Source organism: Dipodomys merriami, unplaced genomic scaffold (assembly GCF_024711535.1).
Source record: "Dipodomys merriami isolate MVZ:Mamm:240054 unplaced genomic scaffold, mDipMer1.0.p SCAF_25, whole genome shotgun sequence".
Classification (NCBI taxonomy): domain Eukaryota; kingdom Metazoa; phylum Chordata; class Mammalia; order Rodentia; family Heteromyidae; genus Dipodomys; species Dipodomys merriami.
Genome location: NW_027203937.1, coordinates 2,897,878 through 2,923,730, shown reverse-complemented (window position 1 = coordinate 2,923,730; position 25,853 = coordinate 2,897,878). Strand labels below are relative to the sequence as shown.

The window sequence follows — 25,853 nt, the reverse complement described above, 5'->3', positions numbered from 1 at the left end:
AATCTATCCTAATGATGTATATGTACAATTTAAATAATAAAGCCTACAACATAATGTGAACTTTGATGAACTGTCTTCAGTGTGAGAAAGCCATAATGCAGCATTTATTTTTTCTTTTATAGAATTCTTTTTAATTCTAAGACCTAGGTTTAAGCTCAGATGAAATGTTTCATCAACACCTATTTCTCTATTAATTCTGAAATAAGCTAGATAACTTATATCACCTTCTAGCAGTTGTTAATTCAATTTTTACTAATTAATTCTAGACCTGGAACCATGAGACAGGATAAAAATTAGCTAAGAACAATTGCCAAGGCAGATAGCCACTTTGTTTACAGGAATCTCAGAAGAACATGGACAGTGGTACCGATTGGCCCACAAAACAAAGTTAAGTACTGACCTTTCAGTTAGGAAAGGAAAATTGTTAGGAAAATTGTTGTTTTTGTTCTTATGATGCTAAAGGAAATGAACCCCAAGATAGGGACAGAAGAGTTTTTTTTTCTTTGTTGCTGTTGTTTTTAACATACTATGTGATTTTTTTGTTTCTTTTGCATGTTCTTCCCCCATGGTATAACCCCTATTGTCACTGTATTTGATTCTGGTGCCCTGCATAACAAAATTCTGAAACAGGATACAGATTGGCCGCTGTAACAATGAGATGTAGAAGTTACTTTATTGAAAACAAACTTTACAACTTTGGCGGTGGTGAGGGACTGGGAGGTGGGGAAGGAAGGGATGGCAGGGGAAAAACAAAGGAGGGGTAACAATGCCCAATAGGAAATATACTCATTACCTTAATCATGTAACTGTAACCCCTCTGTACAGTATCTTTACAATAAAAAATTGAAAAAATACCTACTAAGACAAATTTGCCCAATAAACCTCCTAATCCTGCTTATTTCTGTTCTGATCCACATTCTCCCACACTGCATCCCTATAAATTAGGCTGTGGTTGGTATCACCTATCATTCCTATTTTTATGTGTTTCAATGCATTTCAGAGAAGAATGTTTCCCAAATCTTCAGAATTATAATCTAGGACAGAATTCCCTCCACAACAACTACACAGGCCTGAGACTTGCAAAGTGTCTAAGTAGAACCATATTGTACCCAATTATGCTCATCTTCTAAAGAAGTCTCAACTGTGTCCACCACTGATAGTAAAATAAATCTTGCTATTGTTTCTAACACATTCATAAGATGATTTCTTTGTTGCTTTGTATGTCCCTCCCCCATGTTATAACGCCTGTTTTCACTGTATTTGATGTTGGTATAATTTGTGGAGGGGAAGGGAAAAACAAATTGTTTAAATATGGATACAGGTGGACCCATTGCAACAATATGTACAAGTCCTTATGTGGAAAAATGAACTGTACAACTTTGGTGGGGTTGGGGGGTGGGAATCAGGTAGGGGGCGGGGGGGAGGAGTATGGGAAGGGGAAACAAAGAAGGAAGCAACAATACTTGATAAGAAATGTACTTGTTATTTTGCCCATGTAATTGTAACCCCTCTGTACGGTATTTTCACAATTAAAAAAAAATTCTCACTAAGAAAAGAAAATACATTTTCTTCTCAAAGCATTTGGAAAGCAGATTATGACTTAAATCAAAGCTGTTAACAACTCCTGGGGAGCTGTCCAGACCTGTACATATATATATATATATGTATATATATATATGTACATATATACATACATACATACATACATATACATATAAAAGATATTGTACAGAGGGGTTACAGTGACATGAGTAAGGTAATGAGTACATTTTGTATGGAGCAGTTACCCCTTCCTTTGTTTTTCTCCTACCATCCTTTCCCTCCCCACCTCCCCAACTTCTCCCTCTCCCACCCCAGAAGTTGTAAATTTCATTTGCAACATATTGTCTTGTACATCTCATTACAATGGGTCAACCTGTATCCTTGTTTCAGCATTTTGTTATTTCCCTTCCCCTCCCCAAATTAGAAAAATGTATATACAAGATGCAGGACACCAGAATCAAATGCAGTGAAAACAGGGGTTATGTCATCAGGGAAGAACATGCAAAAGAAACAAAAAAATCACATGGTACATTATAAATCCATTAAAAACACCAGCAAGAAAGATAAAAATTCTTGTATCCTTATCTTGTGGTTCATTTCGCTTAGCATCATGTTATGTGGTCACATGTACATAGCTTCTGACTTTTTCTGCTTGTCCTAGACATACACTAGTTATTGCAGATAAGGGAAACCAAAGGACCTGTGTTTCTTTGGGCCTGGCTTACTTCACTTAATATAATTTTTTCCAAGTCTTTCCATTTCCTAACAAGTGGGGCAATGCTATTCTTTCTGATGGAGGCATAGAATACTTTTTTTTTATCTATTCGTCTACTGAGGGGCATCTGGGCTGGTTCCATATCTTAGCAGACCTATTTTTTTAATTAATCTATTTATTTATTCTTGCCAGTCCTGGGACTTGAACTCTGGGCCTGGGTGCTGTTCCTGTGCTACTTTTGTTCAAGGCTAGTGCTCTACCCCTTGAGCCACAGCTCCATTTGTTTTTTGTTTTTTGTTTTTGATTAATTGGAGATTAGTCTCAGAGCCTTTCCTGCTTGGGCTGGCTTCAAACTGTGATCCTCAGATCTCAGCCTCCTAAGTAACTACCAGACTTGTATTTAAAGAGAAAGCGGACTCGAATGGGTCCAGTATTTTCTTAAACCAGTGTACAGGAATCTGGATAGTATTGCATGGAGCACTACAGTAAGAATTTTAGTTTAGCACAGGTCATATCCCAACATTTTGACATTCCTTTATGTCTCATCTGGGAAGGAAATGAAGATGGAACTGCTTTTTCCTTAGTCAATGTGTTGCCCAAAGTATATTTTCAAGCACAAAACAAAGACTTCTTTTATGTCCTGTGATGATTTATCATAACTAAAATGAATTAGGTAGTCACACAGTTGATAACCATGTTTGAATGAATGTGTTTCCCAGGCAAATATATTGTTGATATAGTGTTGATACAACAGAATGTGTTTTTCAATGTCTGTATTTTTGTTAAGAAGGTTTTCATTCTAGGGACAGAGTAATAGCCATGAAATATGACCTTGCAATGACAATTTTTAATGCACGGTGTCAGCAACTGAAGCAATGTATAACAACTTCCCTTCCTTTATTGCCATATATAATAGAGTGTTTATGTTGTGCTGGTGTTTATCTAAATGTTGAGGTTGTCTGTAGGTTAAAGCTGTTTTTTAAAGAGGTCAGATATAATTTTGACTGAAGGTAAGGCCTCTAATAAATTCTAGTGTTAATGGAAATGAGAAAGGATTCCTTAAAATTAACTAAGTACCAGAGTATTTCTTGCTTTCAAAAACCAAAATAATGACTAGTTAAACACACATTTGAACATCTTTTAAGATACAAATAAATATTTCAGTTTCTTTTTTAATCCTCTTTTTACTTCTGCTTTTGCTTCTATAAGAATTTTTTTGTCCCTATCAATTCTTAATTACATAGTTTGGCATCCTGCATTTAAATTACTGGTATTTGTTCTAAAGCAAATTACTTCAATCTTGCTAATTTTAAAAGATTCAAGGAACCATTTTTGCGTTCTTTTTTAATGGTCTCTTCTTGGTTATTTACTGTTTCTTTCCTCTGGCAATGCTGTCCTTTGACTGATGTGACAGTTTGGTTGGAGTGGTGAGGGAGAATGACTAAAGGAGTGACATTGATCAAGATTCATTATACATACAAACTGACATTTTGTGTTAAAAGCCTTTGCATGTTGAATTGAAACCCTATGTACAGCTACTTAAGGATAATAAAATAAACAATACAGGATGGAAAAAGGAAGTTGGGGCAGCACAGCGGAAATGCAGGGAAGCAGGGCTGTAATTGTCCTGTTGTTGAAGTACAGTATTGTTTTTCTTGATTTCACTTGTTTTCTGTTTCACTAGTTCACCAAGACTGACTCTTCTGATTAGAAGCAAACTGTGACCATATATAAACAGGAGTTGTTTAATATCAATTTTTCCCTTGGTTATGATTTCTATGAACCTCCATTTGAAACCAGCATTTATTAACCTGTACCAGAAATATTACTGCCATGCACAAAGCTCTGACCAACTTTTTCTTCCAGCAATAATAAGAAACTTAAACAACGTTACCTGGAAATAGGTTCTCAAAGGTGAAACGTAAGAATAACTCATCTAGAAACAGAAGAGTGACAGGGAGGAATGTGATTTTCTCCATTTATCTCTGAAAGTATATCAGTACCTTACCTTCTACCCATGTTTAAACATAGGGTATCTATAGGAGATTCAAACTAATACAACTAAATATATTACAAGATTTCCCAGTGGGGTACAAATAACTTTTCAGTAGCAGAGATTTTGAAAGTTAAATACCAAGTCAGCCTTTGTGGCACATTTCTGTAATACTAGTTACTTCTGCGGAAAAGGCAGAAAGATCAGAAGAAGCAGGGTGTTATTGGTTCATGACTGTAACCCTACCTATGTAGGAGTTTGAGATGTAAGGATTCAGGTTTGAAGCAAGCTTAGCAGGAAAGTCCATGAGTCAGTTATTTCGAATTAACAAACTAAAAGAAGAGGAGCTAGGTTTCCGGTGGTAGAGAGTTAGCCTAGAGCCAAAATCTAAGGGATAATGCTACTTCTTGAGTTCAAGAACCAGTAAGGGCACTGGAACAACAACAGCAACAACAAAAAGATTGGAAGTTTAAAGCCAAAGCTTTGAGAAAATTTTACTTTTGTCTCAAAAACAAAATACAAATGAAAGAGCTGGAGCCTGAGTATCAAGTGGTAGAAGGCTTGCCTAGCAAGTATGAAAGCTGAATGAATAGATGTCAACTCAGTTTTTCAGTTTCTCTGTTTAGTATAATGAACATTCCTCAGTACTGGTATTATCTTCAGAGACAAGCTCTTTAATCTCTAGCAAGCCTCTTTAACAATGTCCTGCAATTTAAATCTATTCTCTGCTATAAGCGCTTAAAGTAAGCCTGATGTGGGGGGAAGATTATAAATAACAGAGCTGTCTAGATAAAATAACCAGGCTGTGACTTATTTACATAGATTTCCTCCCCTTTTAAAATGCCTGTGCAGTCATAGTACACTTTTGATATTTTTCAAGTAACTAAATAAGGAATTACTAAGCACTTTTTCATTTGCAATTGCTTCTCAAAAGTTATGTAAGTTCCTAATATATGTATGTGTATCATATGTGTGTATATAGGAATCTGAAATGTTCTTGTAACATTATTTAATAATAGCCCCAATATGGACAAACAGGAAAATTAAAAATTAATGAAAGGTACCACTAAATTCTTTGATTGGAGGCATATAAAGAGAATCTTGCCTCTAAAATGAATTTGTTATTATGAGTCTATAAAACATGGTTTCTTCCAAAACACCAAGTAAAAAAAATATATAGGTAGAAAGACTTGTATGAATGTTCTTAAATGTATATTTGTGCTATTAGAGATTACTTGTGGTGCTCTAAATTATATGTACTGTGTTATATAGTATACATTTTGAATTAGGTTCTCAAAGTAATGCATTACCTAAAAGTGATTAAGAATTTCCTCTATGTTAGAAACAAACTATACAACTTGGGGGGAATATATTGTTGGGTGGGAAAAAAAAGAGAGAAAATGAGTGACACTGTTTGAAAAGAAATGTACTCATTACCTAACTTATGTACTTATGTAGCTGCAACCCCTCTGTTTACTTTTACAATAAAAAAAAATTCCTATCAAGTCCAAATGAGAAATCTCAACCCCAGTGTGAGAAGCAATTAGCAGTAATCACCACTAGCCTGTGATGTTCATACCACAAGAACTCAAATTCCAAAGGCAGTCATACATTGTGCATATAAATGCTAATTCCTGACTAGATTGTCAAACTTCTACTGACTTGTGATCCATCATTGTTGCTTTATTTGTTGCAAAGGCAAGTTGGGCTTATATGAATTTCAAGGATGCCATTTTCATTTTAATATTTATTGCCACTGAAATTCATGATTTAAGATATGTATGATAAGAACTTTCCCCATAGAAAAAATCATTCAAAACCAAACAAAGTCCTCTTATATATCCCGGATGAAATCTTTCTTTCTTATATGAAACAAAAATTAAATACGTTTGACACTTAGATGTTTGAAAAGATACTGGGATTAAGAATATGAAAGGGGGCTCATCTAGCACAGCAGACTTGCTCTGCATTATCAGCATTCTTTTGAAAACTCTTCTGTCTTATTGAAATTAGATGCCTTAACATAATCATATAAATAAATTATGATCAATAAGGAATCAGTATTGCACAAGAGGCCTGGATAAGTTCAACTTTCTTTTTGCTAGTACATTTTGTTCTGTGTTTTGATGAAAATTCTTTTTAATCTAGAATGTATTGCCAAAATATATTGGTTATTAAATATGCCTTTAGAGCTAAGTTTGTAAAAGCATTGCACATTTCCCATCCTTTTTTTTCTGACTCACCTTTGAAGGAAAACTTCAAAGGAAATAAAGAAATATCTACAAGTAAATATGCTTATGATCATTAAGTGCTGGATGGCTGAGCATGCATGATGGATAAATCACAGCAAATAAATGACAGTAGCATCTACCATATTATATAATATGCAAAAATTTGACAAAGGCAAGGCAGATGAGACTGCTGATTTCAGCAATGTGTTCTATTTAATAACTATTATCAGATGTCTACTAAATAACAGCACTAAACTGTATGAATGCCTTAATTCTTTTACGGTGGTGAAGTAGATTTTTCAAGTGAGTCAAAAACATACTAGCCAGAGATAACAAAGGGATATGATTAGACAGCATGGTGTGAACAGTAACTTACAAACATAGTAATTCATCCGAATACCAAACTGTGCAACAGCAATGTTCTTAAATCTACACTAACATTTGAATAACAAGCAATATATATCTACTTTCATCTGAATGAAAGCAACAAGTCCCTTTTCAGGAATATAGCCACACTTTCAATATCACCATCATCAACCACCATGGAACAAAGCAATGAGGTCTTATATTTCAGAATTGCTCTAATAAGTGATTCTTTTAGATTTCATGTGCAAATTAAACGAAGCCATCTTACAGTCTGCAAACTAAGTCAAGGCTTATCTGTGAAAAATAGGTCAAAATGCTTAAAAGATGAGAAGGAGTTATTGGCATACGTGTCCCTTTATAAATTACAATAAGGACATTTTATTGCTATAAAAATAGTAGATTAAGTAAATTGGAGATAAAATGGGCCTATTAAATTATTAGTGCTAATGTTTGCAAGCAAGAGCAGATTTCCCTAGACTGAAGACAGACATATACAAAAGCTTCAGTTAGCATACAGTCTGCAAACATCAAGTAGAGGTATTACATCAGTAGTGAGGAAAATTAGATATTGATACAAAGTACCCGTATCAATACAGAATCTTGTATTGCATTTTCAAATATCAGATACATATGCCAGGAGCTTTTCCAAATTTAAGCTACTCTGTTGATGTACAATGTAGAAAATGTAATCTAAGTTTCAATGCATTTTTAATTTTATTCAATCTTGCATTTGTTCAGCCAAAAACATTTTAAGGAGTCCGCAGCTATCAGCTTTAGATTATGTTCAGTTTCTCACTAGGTTGCCCTTGATTCGGCCATAAAAATCAATAGTGTGCATCTAATCGTGTTCTTCTAATTTGAGCATTGTAAAGTGAATCATCTCCTCAAATATTCTTCAGGGCCTTTGGTTTGCAGATTAAACACGAAATGTGACCTGTCATTTTGACACATTCTCTACATTTTCATTTTAAATAATCATAAATAAAAAAATAAACACAACCTTGCTAATCTTTGGCACACATAGCTGTTTGATTCAGCTAAGTTTCCAAGTCTTAGAAATTGCACACATTCCTTCCTTAGAGTCCTGCTTCATCTCCAAACTTTTCAGCTGAAAGATTCCTTATTGTATTCAAATTTTGTACCATAGGAGTTGTTCTCGTTACTCAATTTATGAAGAGCCTTGGAAATGGAACTGGGTCCACAGCAGAAAACACCAACTGTTTTCCTGGAAAGAGAGGGAGGGGAGGGAAAATCAGGTGGAAAATAAGAAAGTGTTAAGATGCATTTTTTACAAACATGGATGCAAGGTATTAACAAGAGTTACTCTGGGCTACTTTGTGTACTGAAAACCCAGTGATTTCTATCATCAATGACCACCAGAAAAAAATGTATTTTAATTACCTTGTGCTTTTCATACTGGAATTCAGGAAATTTCAGAAAATGTAAATCTGGGTACAGATTGGCACATGATCAAAGATTGAGCAGTGTGTCCTAGGATTCTTTTATTTCATGTCATTTGTCACACCAGAAAGTATATTATGAAAAATGACCCAAATAATTCTAGTTTCCAACAGCTAAAAACATTTTAGTTTGTTGACATTTTTTTAATTTTAATTTTTTGGTGCTGGTACTAGAGCTTGAACTTAGTCTCTCTTGGCTTTTTCACTCAAGGCTGGTCCTCTTCCATTTGAGTCACTCCTCCACTTCCAGAATTTGTGCGGGTTCATTGGAGGTAAGTGTTTCACAGACTTTCCTGCACCAGCTTGTTTTGAATCATAATCCTCAGATCTCAGCTTTCTGAGTGCTAGGATTACAACACCTGGCTTGCTGATTCTTTTTTAATTAGCCACTTGATACAGGCTTATTTTTTAATATTTCCAAGTGAATACAATGAAAGAGGGAATGGTTTTACCAAAGACAATTTTAAATGACTAAGTTTCCACACAGAACAAAACATATTAATCAGGATACATTTTCCTTGTTATTTAGGTACTACAATAATTGTAATAAGTGTCAAATTGTAAAAAAATGTAATTCCTAACACAAAATTTCAGTAATTAATAAATATGAAATTAATAGTATTGCAAATTGATCTTCCTCCGAAGTCTCTTGATTTGCAAAGGCTTCTTGCTGGGATATCAATGTGATTAACATTTCTATTATACCTGGAACAAATATAGTATGTCCTCATTACCACAGAATAAAAATTTCTGCCAGAAATAAAATGATGGAATGTACTTAAATTTATACTGACATTATGCAAATACTAAAAAATGTTTCATCAAATTTTTACCTTGAAAGATTAAACAAAGAACTAGAAAAATACAACTTTTTTTTCACTGGAAGCAGTGGAAAACAGACTACATTTATCCTGCTGTATTAAAAACTAAAAATGGGGTTGGGTACTGGTGGTTCACATTGGTAATCCTAGTTACTGAGGAGGCTGAGATCTGAGGATCTTGCTGTTGTTTACATTGTACTTATAATGTACTACGTGATTTTTTTGTTTCTTTTGTATGTTCTTCCCCCATGACATACAGTTTTCACTGTATTTGATTCTGGTGCCCTGCATCTTGTATATACATTTTTTCTAATTTGGGGAGAGGAAGGGAAATAACAAAATGCTGAAATAGGATACAGGATGACCGACCCATTGTAACAATGAGATATACAAGACACTATTGAAAATGAACTTTACAACTTGGTGGGGGGGAGGAATTTGGGAGGTGGGGAGGAAAGGGACGGTAGGGGAAAAACAAAGGAGGGGGTAAAATGTGCGATAGGAAATGTACTCATTACCTTGCTTATGTAACTATAACCCCTCTGTTCAGTATCTTTCTCTCTCTCTCTCTCTCTCTCTCTCTCTCTCTCTCTCACTCTCTCTCTGTCTCTCTCTCTCTCTCTCTCTCTCTCTCTCTGTCTCTCTCTCTCTCTCTCTCTCTCTCTCTCTTCTCTCTCTCTCTCTCTCTCTCTCTCTGTGTATATATATATATATATATACTCTGAGGCTGGATATTGGTGATTCACATCTGTAATCCTGGTTACTGAAGAGGCTGAGATCTGAGGATCACAATTTTAAGCCAGCTGAGACAGAAAAGCTTATGAGGCTCTGATCTCCAAATAACCTGCAAAAAGCTGGAAGTGGTGTAACTCAAAAGTCAGAACACCAGTCACAAGTGAAAAAGCCAAACAACAGCACAAGGCCTGGAGTTCAAGTTCCAGTCCAAAATATTAAAAATAAGACTACTGATGTTTTTGTGGTAGTGCACATATCTGGCACGTGTGAAGCCCTTGGTTTGATCCATAGTATTGGAAAGATAGTAACAAAAGAAAAAAAATATTTTCAGACACTGAGCACAGAAAAATGATACCTGAGAAAAAAGAAAAGGAACGCAAGCTAAGTCCAGCAGTTGTCTCTTCTCATTTCCTACAGGCAAGCTACAGGTTGCAACACAGAGACAGTCAATCCAAGCATTCACTCATAGAATAGACAAAAATGGGGTTCATAGGGAGCAAACAAATGAGAAGCTGTGGAGAAGAACATAGAAGGGAAAGGATATCCTCAAAAAGAAAATGCAGTGTCGAACAGAGAAGATTCCTCAATTGTTTAGTGCAGGAGTAATCTGCTCATATGTGAAAGGAGTCTGCATATGAGAGTGGCTGCAGAAACGACCAGGGATCCACCTTCCAAACAATTTTCAGATTTGACGCAAGGCTGTAAGCAGTTCAGTAGGTAGTATTCTCAAAAACGCATCACCATAATTGCCAAGGTTGTAGAGAAAATTAGCCTTACATTGTTGGCTACTCCAGGCCCACATATTGAATCTTAAGGAAAATTTGGAGTAATCCATCTGAACCCAAGTAATAAATGACCTACCTGCATGAACAAGTCCAACTGAAGTGAAAAGAATAAGTCAAATTTGGCATCTAAAATGAGCACCATCAGATATTACCAGGAAGGACAGGAAGGTCTGCCATCATTGCTAGCACACACACACACACACACACACACACACACACACACACACACACACACACACACACACACACACACACACACACACACTCCAAAAAGAAAGAAAATGTCAACTATAGCAAAGGTTCTTACAAGCTTGTTGGGTTCCCTCTAAAAATTGATACATTGAAGCCCTAACTCCAGTGTCTCAGAATGAGACTTTTGTTGGAGACTGGACTTTAAAGATGTGATGAATTTATGAGACTATCCATGTGAACTCCAATAAAATCTAACCAGCATCTGTATAAGAAGAGGAGACACTGGGGCTGTGCATGGAGATGGAGATGATGCAGCCATCTGTAAGACAAGGAGAATCCTTGGTAAGCTAAGACTAGCGACACCTTGACCTTGAAGTTCCAGCTTCCAGAATGTGGAGAAAAATTCTTTTATTTAATACTATGCATTTGTGATCTTTTTTTAAAAAAAAATCATAACCTTTGTAAAGCAATGTAAAAAGAAAGGTCATTCAATAGAAATATGTCAATATAAACAAAAATTATGTAATCGTCACATAAGGTCTTGTGAATAGTGATAATATGTACATTTCTTATGTTCAAAGGAAAGAATCCATAGGAGTAAAGAATGATGGAAGATTGATTTAAAGTCCCAATACAAATTCTAGAAATAAAATCTAATTTTTGTAACAATACTGGGTAAATTAATAGAATAAGATGCATGGAAGAAATAATACACACAAAAGCAAAGATAAATACACTTACAAACAGAGCATTAGCATCAATACAAACTGAATCCTACAAAGAGAAGGTTAAGCAAGTGAAGAATTGCTTGGGGACAATAAAAATTGGTCTAACATAAATGTGATGGTGTCCCAGCAGGAAAGAATACAGAGGGAGAAGATGAATACATGGGAGAAATAATTACCAAAAGCTTCTCCAAATTTGATACCAACAAACTCACAAGTGGAAGGGTTTTATGAAACCCCAAGTCATAAAACCAGTATGAAGAAAATAAAGTAGACTGATAATAAAAATGCTGAAAATTAATCCTGAAGAGAAAATTTTTAAGTCATGAGAAGGAAGAAGAGACTCACTGAAGACTATAAACAGAGGGTAAACAGTGCATGTCAGAAGTGGTGGAACGACAGCGATGGCAGAATGGAAGTACAGAAAGTGGTACAAGATTGTTTCAAGTAGACCTTAATAAGTTAATGGGTGTGTTGTATATGTAGAACAATAGTTTCAATTTAATGCAACCAGAATTACCTTAAGGCCATCAGATAAAATAAAGAGTTGGATCACAGAAGGTCTTAGAAAGAGCTATCATATTCAATGTACACATGTGGATATGAAAATAGATAAAAATTGAGGCTATGAGTGGCATTTGAAGAGTGAGAGAGAATGATGAATGAGTGACATTGATCAAGATTCATTGTGCTCATAAACAGATATGGTGAACTGTAACTTCTTTGTGCAACTATTTAAGTATATTGAAAAAATGGGCAATTTTAAAAATAAAGTGGTTACTTTTCTAACAAGCTCCCAGCTGATATTGGGTGGCAAAATGCAGTTTGAAAACCTGTGGCCTAAGGCAAGTACTAAAAGAAATAAGCAAACAAATACAGGAGTATGACTATTTTGCCAATATGATAGAAAAATGCAATAATAAAAATAATTAATTCAAATAAAATATGAAAAATATAAATATTAAAAATTTAAAATGAACAAATAAGATAATCAAAAGCAACAATAAGCCACAATATTTAAATCTCACCACCTTATTTTATATTAGATCAAGTATATAGTTGACAATATAGACATTCCTCTCTCAGTAACTGCTAAAAGGACAGAAAATCAGTAAGCGTATTCAAAACTTGACAAACACTACCAATTAGAACTAATTGACATTTACAAAATGTTCTACCCAATAGTGAAGAAGCAAAAATTGTTTCTGAGAATTCACACAGATAGACCAGATTCTGGGCAGCAAAATATGTCTCAATAAATTGATAGGAGTATATTTTTATGTTAAATCTCCATTGAACTACTAATGAATAACTAAAAAAAACCTGAAAATCTCCACACATTTGGAAAATGAGCAATACAATTCTAAATCACAGGTCAAAGATAAATGTCCAATGTAAAATTTAAAATATTTAAAATGAATGAAATGGAAATAAGTCCTATTAAAAAATTTAAAAGTGGTATTTAAAAGGAAACTATATCATGGCGAATACTTTCATTGAAAAGTAAAGTCAGGTTAATAATGACCCTTGACTGTAATTCTAGCTACTTGATCTGGAGGATCATGGTTCAAGGCCAGCCCCAGCAACAAACATTAACAGTAAATAAGAGCCTGTAAGCCTAATATAGCATGTGTGCCTGTAGGCACAGCCAAGGAATTAGTAGGAAGATTAAACCGAGGCTGGTTTTGAGTAAAAATGTGAGCCCCTATCCAAAAATAACTAAGGCTAACAGAGGTGGAGGTGTGGCTAAAGTGGCAGGGAATCAGGCCTTGACTTCAAAATCCTGTATTATAAACAAATTTTTTTCCATATAGTAGGAAGAAATTTGAGGAGTAAAAGAGATGGTGGGGGGTGTATGTAATCAGAATGAGTTAGGCAAGTACATTCTATGCTTGTACCTATCATAATGAAACTTCTTTGTACAATAATTTATGTTAATGAAAACCTCTGAAAAAAGAAAGGTCAGAAACCACTGCCCTAATATTCCCCACTTAAATGTTTAATTCAGTAAAGAGCCAATAATTTCAAGTGAGCAGGATAAAAAGCATGAAAATATATGGCCTCATGCTTAATGAAACAGATAACTATGAAAACCATAGTGGATTTTCATTGAAATGAAGAGAATGAGTTATTTCCTTAATTCCTTTACATAAATTATATATTAACATGCATAATTACCATTATTTTCTTTAGCAGAACATTTACAGTTATTTTTGCCAATTTTTCCTATGTCCTAAAGCTCATCCTTAAAGACTGAATAATAAAGACATTGGGGGATGTAGGGGAGGGAAGGGATAGTGGGAGAAAAACAAAGGAGGGGGTAACAATGCCTGACCAAAAAATGTACTCATTACCTTATTGATGTAACTATAACCTCTGTACAGCATCCTTACAAGAAAATAAAGATCTTTTAAAAAATAAGAAAGATTAATTGCATTGGAGTTTCATTGCAACATTGTCACACAAACATTTAATGTACTTTGATTATATTTATTCCCTAATTACTCTTCATTCTCCTCTCTTTAATGACTTTTTTTTCTAATGATTCATTTCTGCTTTCATGTAGTTATCCTAGATTGCATCTGTGACAGAGAACAATATCATACTTTTCTTCCTTAGTCTGGTTTATTTTACTTAACATAATAATCTACAATTTCATCCATTTTCCTGCAAATGACAAGACTTTGTTCTTCTTTATGACTGAATAGTATTCCATTGTGTGTGTGTTTTGTGTAAAACCTTTCCTTTGTATATTAATCCATTATCAAGTACTAGGATGATTGCATGCCTTGGCCACTCTGTGTAGTGTTGTGATAAACACAGATACGTTGATATTGGTATTTTGTGCTGGGTTTGATTCTTTTGGACATATATCCTGGAGTAATATTGCTGAATTATATGGTAATTCTGTTTTAGTTTTGTGAAGAACATTTGTACTGATTCGGTAGAGCTTACAAATCTATATTCCTGCCCTTTTCCAGCACTTGTTTGTTTTCTTAATGACAGTCACTCTGCCTGGGCAGAGATGGGATATTAATGTAATATATAATTATGTTTCTTTGATGGCTGAAGATGCCAAACATTTTTCCATGTATTTGTTTCTGTTTGTACTTTTTTGTTTTTTGGTTGGTCATGGGGCTTGAACTCTGAGCCTAGGCGCTGTCCCTCAGCTCTTCAACTCAAGGTTAGCATCCTATCACTTGAGGTACAGAACCACTTCTGGCTTTTTTCTGATTATGTGGTACTGAGGAATCAAACCTAGTGCATGGGAGGCAAGTACTCTACCACTGAGCTGACCTCCCAGCCCTTTTTGTACTTTTTTTAAAAAGTGTCTGTTCAGTTCACTCTCCCATTTGTTGATTAGATAACATGTTCATTGGTGTTCATTTTTTGAAAGGTTCTCTGTATATTTAGGGTATTAATCTTCTGGTGGATGAACAGCTGGCATGCAGCCTCTTCTCTTCTTTAAACTGTACTTTTTTGGAAATGAACTGTACAACTTGGGGTAATGTTTGGGGGAGGGAAAGTGGGAGAAAAAATGAGGGAGGGGGTAACAAACTTCACAAGAAATGTACTCACTACCTTACATATGTAACTGTAATCCCTCTGTACATCACCTTGACAATAAAATTATATTCAAAAGATCCTAAGTATATATCTAAACAAATAAACTGCACTTTTTTGTTGACAGTTTCCCTTGGTATGAAAAAGCATTTTAGTTTGATGCAATACCATTTGTCAATTCTTGCTATCACTTCTTGAGTGCTATTTCACAACTTATTACTTATTCATATGTTTTGTGATTTTGTGTGTATATAATATTTTTTGTGCTGGCACTGAACTCAGGGCTTGGGCAATCCCTTAAGCTTTCTCACTCAACACTAGTGCTCTACAACTTGAACCATAGCTCCTCTTTTGGTTAATTGGAGATAAGAGTCTCACACTCTTTCCTGCTATGTCTGGCCCTGAACTGAGATCCTCAGATTTTTGCCTCCTGAGTAGTGATGATTACAGGCATGAGCCACTGGTTACTAGATATGCTGATATTTTGACATATTTCCTCTATGCTTTCCTATAATATTTTAGAGTTTCAAGTCCTATATTAGGGTGTTTTATGCATATATACAAATATATGTATATATATATACATATATATATATATATATATATATATATATATATATATATATATATATAGTAAGAAATAGTTGGTCTGGTTTCATCCTCTCAGCATTATTTGTAAAAGCTTACCTTATTTTTCTAATATATATTCTTGTTCCTTTGTTGAGAACCAAAAGATTCTGGATGCTTAGGATTTTATGGGTCTTCTACTCTGTTCATTTGTCCAAATGTCTCATCTTTTGCCAATACCATACTCTCCTTGTGAACATGGTTCTAAAGCATTATTGAAATTGGGTATCAAGCATTGCTTTTTCTGCTCAGGAATATTTTGTTTAATCATAGTCTTTTGTGTTTCTACATGAATTTTAGGATTATTTGTTCCCTTTGTTTGAAGAATGTCTTTTTGATGGATATACCATTCAGTAAATCACTTTTTGTAATATGGCCATTTTAACAAAAAGAAGTGCCAGACTATCAATAGGGGAGGGCTTTCCCTCTTCTACTCTTCTTCAATTTCTTATTCCAGTGTTTTTATAGTTTTTGTGGTAGAGATCTTATTATGTTTTATTCCTAGATATTTTACTCCTTTTTGAGGCTATGCCAAATGATATTGTTTTCCTGATTTCTACTTATTTTGTATATTGTTTTTATATCCAGCTACTTTGTTGAATTCACTTATCAGATCTAAGTCATGTTGGAATTTATGGGTTTGTTCAAGTATGAGGGACTGTGTCATCTGCAGATGATTAATGGTAATTTTACTTCTCCCCTGTTTTGTATACCTTCTATTTCTCCTCATTGCACTGCTGTATTAACTAAAATTTCAAGTATTATAATAAATGAGGAGTGAGCATAAATAAACTTGTCTTTTTCCTGATTTTAGAGGAAATGCTCTGACATTTTCCCCATTTAATGTAATGGGTATAGGTTTGTCATCTATAAATAGCTTTTTATTACCTTGAGCTATAGTTTTTAAACTTCTAGTTTCTTGAAGAGTTTTATGAAAAGACATTGAATTTGCATATGCTAAATTGCATCTCTAAAATCAATCCAACTAGGTCATAGTGTATGTGTGATCTTTTAATGTGTGATTTAACTTGGTTTATAAAAATTTTATTGAGAATTTTCATTTGTTTCTAAGATTTGAAAAAAAATTCCATTCCAAATTTTTTAAAATCCCATCAATCATTGGAAAGTGTACTTTTCAGCATCCATATGTCTCAATATTCCTGTAGTTTTTCTTACTGATCTCTAGTTTCATTCCATTATGACACAAGATGTCAGAAATTATTTCAACTTTTGGTATATGTTAGAAATTGCTTGGTGAACTAAAATGTAATATAATCTGCAAAAAATACATGTATTTTGCAGTTGCTAGATGAAATATTCTGTAAATATCATAAATTCCTTTGATCAACACAATCTCTTAATACAATGTTCGTTCTGTGTTGCTTCCCATACCAACATATAGTGACCTTCTTTATCCTTTTAATTTTGGCTTATGTGTGCTTCATTAGATCTGAGGACAGGTATCCCTGTTTGCTTGTTGATGTCACTTTCTTGGAATGTGTAAATGATATGGTGAAGTAAAATAAATATTTGGTTTCAAATATTCCATCCACAGCTAATCATTTCTTCCTCCTTTTAAGTAATATATACATGCAACAATTAAAATACTTTTTATTATAAAAGTAGGAGGGGTGGAGCATCTGTTTACCAAGACTGAGATGAGGCCCTCAGAGAGATTCTAGTATTGCTAAAAAATGAATTAAGTATTTAAAGAAAAACACTGATGAGGGTCTTGGATATGGGTAAATTGGCAAAGCACTTATGAGGCTGACATCTGTCCTCAGCACTGGGAAGAACAAAACAAGAGATAACAAAACAGAAACTTAGTGATTATTGAAGAATTTTTTTCCAGAGAAAAGAAACACAATAAAAACATTTCATTTTCTCGATGTGGAACACTTCAACAACTTAAAACAGAGGCAAGGCAGATCAGGAAAGATGAGGGACATAAAGTAGCTGCCAGGAATTCAGAGACAGGTGCAGTTTTCAATGCACAGCTTGATGCAAAGCATGGAAACACTATTTCTTTTGTAATTATCTTTACATTCCTCATAAGCTGAAACAATTAGCAAGCAGGAAAAAAAAGAAAAGAAAAAGGAAAAAAGGCAGCTCTTTTTCTCTGACCTTGTATGATTGCCCAACTAATTAATATACTCTGGGAACTGAGCAAAGGCATGTTGGGATGCAGGGAACAAACACAAACAATAGGAAACAGAATACAGTGAGATCCAATAAATATTTTTATGAAATGTTATTAAATATTAAGCAGACAGAAATAGAATATTTCTGTATGTTTGGGGGGAAATGAGCTATCAAAACTTTTACTGTAGTACAGTTAACAACATGCTGCATTGTACATAAAAAAAAGTGTTCTTTGAACACTGTGCTACACGGTTCCCAGACAGATGTGTTCAGAAGTAAGAAGCACACTGAACGTGCCATCATTCAGTAAATCAGGGTTCACCTTTGAACTCTGACATACTATCAATAGGTTTTAATATGTCATGATCTTTTGGGACCCAGACTCATTTGTAAAATAATTCTGAAGACTGAATAAATTTACTTTCATGGTTATATAAAAAAAATCACACATTATGTTCTGTTTTCTAACAGCCACACAAGGAAAAAATTCTCAAAGACACACAGAAAGTAAGTTTACTAAGCTTTTAAATTTTGGTAACTAAGCCCTGTACTAGTAGCTCATGCTTGTGATCCTAGCTACTCAGGTGGGTGAGATCCGAGGATCACAGTTCAGAGACAGACCAGGCAGGAAAGACTGTGAGATTCTTATCTCCAATTAACTACCCCAAAAGCCAGAATTGGAGGTTTGGCTCAAGTAGTAGAGTGCCAGCCTCAAGCAAAAACTCAGGGACAATGCCCAGGTTCTGAGTTCAAGCCCCAATACTGGCACACAAAAAAATAGGAATATTTTCTTATCTACCAATTTCATGTTTAAGATCCTAGTCTACTATAAAATTTTCATATAAGAAGGTATGTACAAATGGAACTATTTTAGCACCCTTTGAAATAGTAACAAACCAGAAGTAATATAAATGGTAGTAAACAAATTATACATAATCTACAACATTTGGAGGTAGAGTTACATGGACATTATCCATGCTGGGGATATGAGTGTATCATTAAAAAGTGATTTGGAAAATGTTTTGCTGTAGATTCATTCAATAACATTCAAAACCCAACATTTATATTTTAAATGTACATGCATATGAACATACACAAACATATATATATATATATATATATATATATATATATATTTTGCTCACATATACTTCTTAGACCTTCTGTAAGAATTGATAAGAAGCCAGGCATGGTGGCTCATGCCTATAATCTTAGCTACTCAGGAAGCTGAAATCAGAGGATGCTGTTTGAAGCCAGCCAGGGCAGGAAAGTCTGTAAGACTCTTATCTTCATTTAACTACCTAAAAACCAGAAGTGGAACTCAAAGTGATAGAACACTAGACTTGAACACACAGGCTCAGAGAGACAGTCCAGGCCTCAAGTTCAGCCCCAAGACCAACAGCAGGAAAATAGAATTGATAAGAAAAGAATTACCTGTTATTACCTTTGTACTTATGAATGTCTAACCTAACTTAAATTTGTATCTTTTCATAGTATATTAAGTAGATGCTTACCAACTTGTCATATTTTCCTGAAAATTAAGATTGTTGTCCCATATAGAGTATTTAAAATTTTAATTTGTATTCTTCTCAACCATTTTCTTAGCTCTGCATATCTGTTCCTTTACTAACTTAGAAGCAAAAGCTAACCAAAATATATTTCAACTGACACTTTTACTTCTTCTAAGTGTGCTAAGTTCTTTATAGATAATTAATTTAAGGTGCCTGCCCCAGAACAAATAAATACAAAAAATGAAGAGCTGTACACAATGTCAACAGTAGATGGTGCACATTTACTCTTCTTCAAACAATTTTGTCTCAAATGAAATAAAACACACACACACACACACACACACAACATACAAAATCATTCTAAAACCAACTGCAAAATTGATTAGATTTCTTGTGAGCTAACAAAAGAAGCCAATTATCTCATTTTAATGTCCTGTAAATAACCCTCTGCTGTGTTGGGATTTGTTTTCTGAATTGAACATAAGAAACAAACAAGGATTTCTGCAATATCTTGTGATAACAATAAAAGGAGGCTCATAAAGGCCTGTGAATGCCAATATAGAGGAACAGTTCTATGGCTCATAGCAAGGGCCAGACAAGTTTGGAAGATTGTCATGCTAAGGTGGGTCAGGATGGAAGAAGATGGAAAAACAATATAGTCAAAACGGGGTTGACCATTTTTCCTAATGTTCACCTCTCTAGAACCTTAGATATTACCAACAATATTAAAAGTATACTGAATTTTGATATAATTTATTGGGCAGATGAAATAAAATTACAAGCACAAGGGGAAAAATCATGTGCAATATCCAAGTGAAGAGCTTTATATGTAGCATTACAATAAATGAGGTTAGTATCAAGAAGCTATGGTACTTAACTCCCAATGGATGTCTAAATGAACTACTTTATTATAAATGTTAACATTTTGAATGTTAAAATTTTTCATCCACTTTAACTTTTAAACTTATGAAGAGACTTATGATGAGTCTAACCTTTACACATGAACTTAAAAAGGTGTGGGTGATGAGGCACTAGTGGTTCTCACCTGTAATCCTAGCAACTCAGGAAGCTGAAATATATGGATGGAGGTTCAAAGCCTCCAAGAAAGTCTGCGAGACTCTTATCTCCAATGAGCCCCTCAAATCTGGAAATAAAGCTGTGGTTAATGTGGGCGAGTGCCAGCCTTGAGCAAAATAAGCTCAAAGACAGTGCCCAGTCTTTAAGTTAAGTCTCAGGACCAACAAAGAAAGAGAGAAAGGGAAAGATAGAGAGAGAAAGAGAAAGAAAGAAAGAAAGAAAGAAAGAAAGAAAGAAAGAAAGAAAGAAAGAAAGAAAGAAAGAAAGAAAGAAAGAAAGAAAGAAAGAAAGGAAGGAAGGAAGGAAGGAAGGAAGGAAGGAAGGAAGGAGGGAAGGAAGGAGGGAAGGAAGGAGGGAAGGAAGGAAGGAAGGAAGGAAGGAAGGAAGGAAGGAAGAAAGGAAGGAAGAAAGGAAGGAAGGAAGGAAGATGGAAGGAAGGAAGGAAGGAAAGAAAAAAGAGAAAGAGAAAAAGAGAAAGACAGAGAAAGAGAGAGAAGAAGAAGGAAGGAAGGCAGGAAGGGATGGAGGGAGAGAGGGAGAAGGGAGGGAGGGAGAGAGGGAGGAAGAGGAAGAAGAGAGAGAAAGAAGGAAAGTAGGAAAAGAGAGAAGGAATGAAGAGGTATAAGTGAGCACATGAAAACTCTTATGGAATGCTCCTCTGCCCTGTAGTGCTTACAAAGAAGACAAATTGTCTAGATAGTCTATGTCCCCAAATAAGTGTTCTCCTTTCATACTGATTCCTTCAGAATAGAGTTCTGGTTTCCAAAAAGAAAATTACATTTAGAAATATTTCTGGTTGAAACAGGTGCCAGTGGCTCATACCTACTCAGGGGCCTCAGATCTGAGGATCGGGCAGGAAAGTCCATGAGATTCTTGTATCCAACTAATTCTCTGTCTGTCTCTGTCTCTCTGCCTCTGTCTCTGTCTGTCTCTGTCTCTCTCTCTTTCACACACACACACACACACACACACACACACACACACACACACACACACACACACACACACACACACACACACACACACACACACACACACACACAGCCAGAAGTGGAGCTGTAGCCCAAATTGTAGAGTGCTAGCCTTGAACAAAAAAACTCAGGGACTTCCCCCAGACCCTAGGACCAACACAAAATAAAAAAGGAAAAAAGACAGAAATATTTCTGGCCAGTTGTTTTGTATTACAATGAGAAGCCTTGAAAAACAAAACAAAACAATTTACTCTGATAAATAAAAATAGCACAGAAATTAAATATTTAAATATGTTAAATCTTAAACCTATTGGTCAAGTACCTTGTTTGCCAAAATGATAATGAAAAACTTTTCCCATGATTGCTTGATAGTTTCTATGAGAATAAGTATCCATGTTAAAATGAATCTAATAATAGCAATGTATGTAGTGAAATATAGTTCATACATACTCTGCTAGTTTCTGAACTTTTTTTCTTTTGTGCCAGCACTGTGGCTTGTACCTCAATCCTCAGATCTTAGCTTCCTGAGATCCTCCTGTAATCCTCAGCTAAGATTAAAGGCATCTATGCTGTCTCTGAGCCAGATTTTAACCATTTGATATACATCTAGGTGGGATAGCATCTGCTTTGCTTCATCTTGTGCAGCAGTGCTTAAATACATAGTGATTTGTAATTGTATTGTTAGTTCATCTTCAAATGCTTCCTACGATGATACTGTGATATTTTAATTTCATCCTTGGCCACATGTCAAAAATTCTGAGAAATGATAACTTACCCTCTGTGACATTTTGCTACTTCATCAAGCAAAAGCTTCCATCTAGGACGTCCAACAAAAAGTCTTGAATTTAGTGCGTGGTATTTTTCTCCAATTATCTTCTGCCAAAAAGAAAGCATTACATCTCACATAAGTCACAGATTAAGATAAATAGTTTAATTCTCTAACATCAATTCTGTTGGTGCTGTGCCTTCCTACTAAATCATTGTGATATAAAGAATCTAAGTACCATTCTAAAACCTGTTAAGTACAGTCATTTTGAAGTATCATTTCTTTCTCCTTTTCTTATAAAACCCATTATCTTCTTGAGTGCCATTTTTTACAAATGGCTGATTTTCCTAGACATCAGATCCTTGCTTTACTTTTTAAAAATGAAAATGTAAGATAAAGAATATATTCTAATCCCTCATTCCCAAAGAGTCTCACAACATAAATGTCATTGAAGTATTTTTTGCCCTGAAATAATAGTTATGATATTTGGCTCATTATGTGAAGAAATTACTACAAATTATCATGGCAAATTTTGAGAAATAATCGTAGACAAGACATTCCAATACTACAGAGTTTCTATCTTGACACTACCAACAAATGACTATTAGTAAACTAGTTTTAGCAGTTAAAAGGACATTACATCTAATGTAAGAGTCAGAGTGAAAAAAAAGTATCTAAATTTCAGGAAGGAAGACCTAGTAACAATTAGAATTTTCTGCTATACCTTAATTAGAATGATACTAGGTTAAAATGATATTGACATACTTCATGAATGTGGTAAGATTATTATTATTTTATGCCAGTTCTGGGGCATGAACCAAGGACCTGGGAGTTACCCCTTTTCACTAAAGGTTGCAACTCTACTATTTGAACCATAGCTCCACTTTTGGCGTTTGGCTGGTTAACTGAAGACTTTCCAGCTGGGATGGATTAGAATAGCCATTATTTTATTTTAGCCTCTCAAGTAGCTAGGATTACAAGCATGAGCCACCAGTTCCCTATCAAGTGGGGGAGAAATCTGACTGAAATAGTTTTGAGGTGATTGACAAGTATTCATAGTTTGCATTCAAAATGTTGTGAAAATATATGATATACTTAATTTGTAATAAAACCTGGGAAATTATGCATACCTAGACTCATCATCCCATGCTCTAAACACTTGTTTAGAGCATCTGTTTCTCAATAAATGTGACATTCTTAGTATGGTGCCCAACATACCAAATACATAGTGCATGATAGTTACTATTGGGCATGTAGATAGCTTTGGAATGAACTAATCTTAATCTTAATAATATGTGACTTTATCTTCTCTCTCCACAAACAACAACAAAAGTCCTCTTCAGGGGCTGGGAAGGTAGCACAGTGGTAGAGCGCTTGCCTTGAATGCCTGAGGCCCTGGGTTCAATTCCTCAGCACCACACAAGCAAAAAGAAAAAAGCTGGAAGTGGCTCTGTGGCTCAAGTGGTAGAGCGCTAGCCTTGAGCTGAAGAGCTGAAGGACAGCGCCCAAGCCCACAGTTCAGGCCCCACGACCGACTCCCCCCCCCAAAAAAAAAAGTCCTCTTCATACACTTGTTCATACACCTTGATCTCTAGAGATAACAAACGAGCAATACTTAAGAGTAGAAAGATAAACCAAAAGGTCTACTGGAGCCTGCAGTGAGGAGGACAAATGAAAGGCAAAATATGGTAGACATCAAGGACAAACCAGGAGTTCTCTGGACATATTTCAAAGGAGGCCTTCCTCTAGCAATCTTATGCTCAACCCACCAGCAGAAGTTTTCTTCCAGCTCAGCTCCTACAGTAAATCTCCTATTATCAAGAGGCTTGTTTAATTAACAGTAACATCCAACCCCATACCTGTATCCCATCTGTTTGACTGAGGTACAGCTGGATGTTGATATAGTCAGGTCTATTTTCCTGCCAAAACTGAAAGGGCATAAAAATTAATAGAGATACTGAAATTCTTTCAAATATTTTATTTTATTTTTATTTATTTATATTTTATTCTAACATATGATTTGATAATTCAGTCAACAACTTGACATATCACAACAGACTACAAATGAAATATAAACAGACAGATAGTTAAATAGCTAGGTAAATAGGCAGACAGATTCCAGCATTCATAACATTACTCATGCTACTGGCAAAAAATAGGTATGAGAGTGGTGGAGAACAAAACAATTTTCTCCTCAAGGATATAAAATCAACCATAGTAAAAACTATGTTAATATTCTCCTAAGTCTATCCCCAAAAATTCTCATTTTCTTTTATGAGTTTACTTATCACAAATATAACATTTAAAAAAGAAATGCTAGGAAACACAAGGGTTTAGACATGCTAGGAAATACAAGACAATTAAAAATTGACACTTTTGACTTGTTTCTAATTTCTACCTACTCAGCACTGATTTTCTTATATACTAATGTATATGACAAAAAAAATATATATCTGGTAAAATTGTCTAGAAAGAAGTGTGGAATAGTAACTTTCCATTTCACTGGCCCTCAGACTCAAACCTCTACTCACTATAATGAACCTACCCTAGATAACTCATATATATATATATATATATATATATATATTCCTATATATTTCTCATCCTATATATATATGTCATATATAGGATACATACATATATATAGGATATATATAAATACATATATATATATAATGTAGAAGGTGCTTATACTCTCTCTCTCTCTCTCTCTCTCTCTCTCTCTCTCTCTCTCACACACACACACACACACACACACAAACACATATATGACAAGAAAAGATGTTACCTTTTGTATCTGGCTTATTTTACTCTATCTCCAAAGCTCACTTATGCATGTATCAGAATTTCCTTTTGTGTGTGTGTGTGTGTGTGTGTGTGTGTGTGTGTGTGTGTGTGTGTGTGTGTGTGTGTGTGTGTGTTCTTGGTACTGGGGGGTTTAGCTCAAGGCCTTATGATTGTAAGGCAGGTGCTTTACAATTGAACCATATCTCCAGTACTGGAAGTCCCTTCTTCTTCAAGGTTAAGTAATTCCACTGCATGCATATGGCATAATTTGTTTCTTCATTGGTTACTTGATTAAACACTTGAGTTTTAGGTTCCTCCACTTTCATTTGCTCCTATAAGATGTTTCTTTAGTCTTCCTGTCCACTGCATTCACATCTCTGTTCCCAAACAGCACATTCAATGGGCATTCCTCAGCATACAACCCACTTAAACACACCCCCCACTGGTAAGGCTGCTTTCCCTTGACTTTCCTTTCCTTTGTCCTGATTGAAATCGCAGACTCACATAGCCTACAAATTGATTGGAACCTACTTAGTACATAAATCACATCAGATCAAACACTGAACTTTATTGTGTTACCTGATATATCTCCAGCTCCTAAACCAGTTCTTGATTTTATGGTTGGGAGTCACTAAGTACTTACTAAAGGAGAAAATACCTGACTGAATAAAAGTATGTTCAAAGAGATACACGTAATGATAGCTACTGAAGCACTCTTTGTACTAACAACATAAATATTTACTATAGGGAATTATTATTTCCATGCCATAGAACTCTCTACAGCAATCAAAAGAATGAAATAACTTGGTTTGTTAATACAAAAGCAATAATCAAGATGCAGCA

The 25,853-nt window shown here is 34.9% G+C and overlaps 1 protein-coding gene across 2 annotated transcripts in view; it reads right to left on the bottom strand.

The window, feature by feature from the left end:
* Positions 1-1,851: 1,851 nt before the first annotated feature.
* Positions 1,852-25,853, bottom strand: part of Nox4 (NADPH oxidase 4) — a 201,111-nt gene continuing 177,109 nt past the window's right edge. For both annotated transcript variants that reach the window (XM_070034807.1, XM_070034808.1), the window contains exons 16-18: positions 24,083-24,151; positions 22,233-22,333; positions 1,852-8,072 (exon numbers count right to left, since the gene is read on the bottom strand). In XM_070034807.1, the coding sequence (XP_069890908.1) occupies positions 7,952-8,072; positions 22,233-22,333; positions 24,083-24,151 (291 nt within the window). In that variant the 3' untranslated portion in view covers positions 1,852-7,951. The remainder of the gene's footprint in view (positions 8,073-22,232; positions 22,334-24,082; positions 24,152-25,853) is intronic.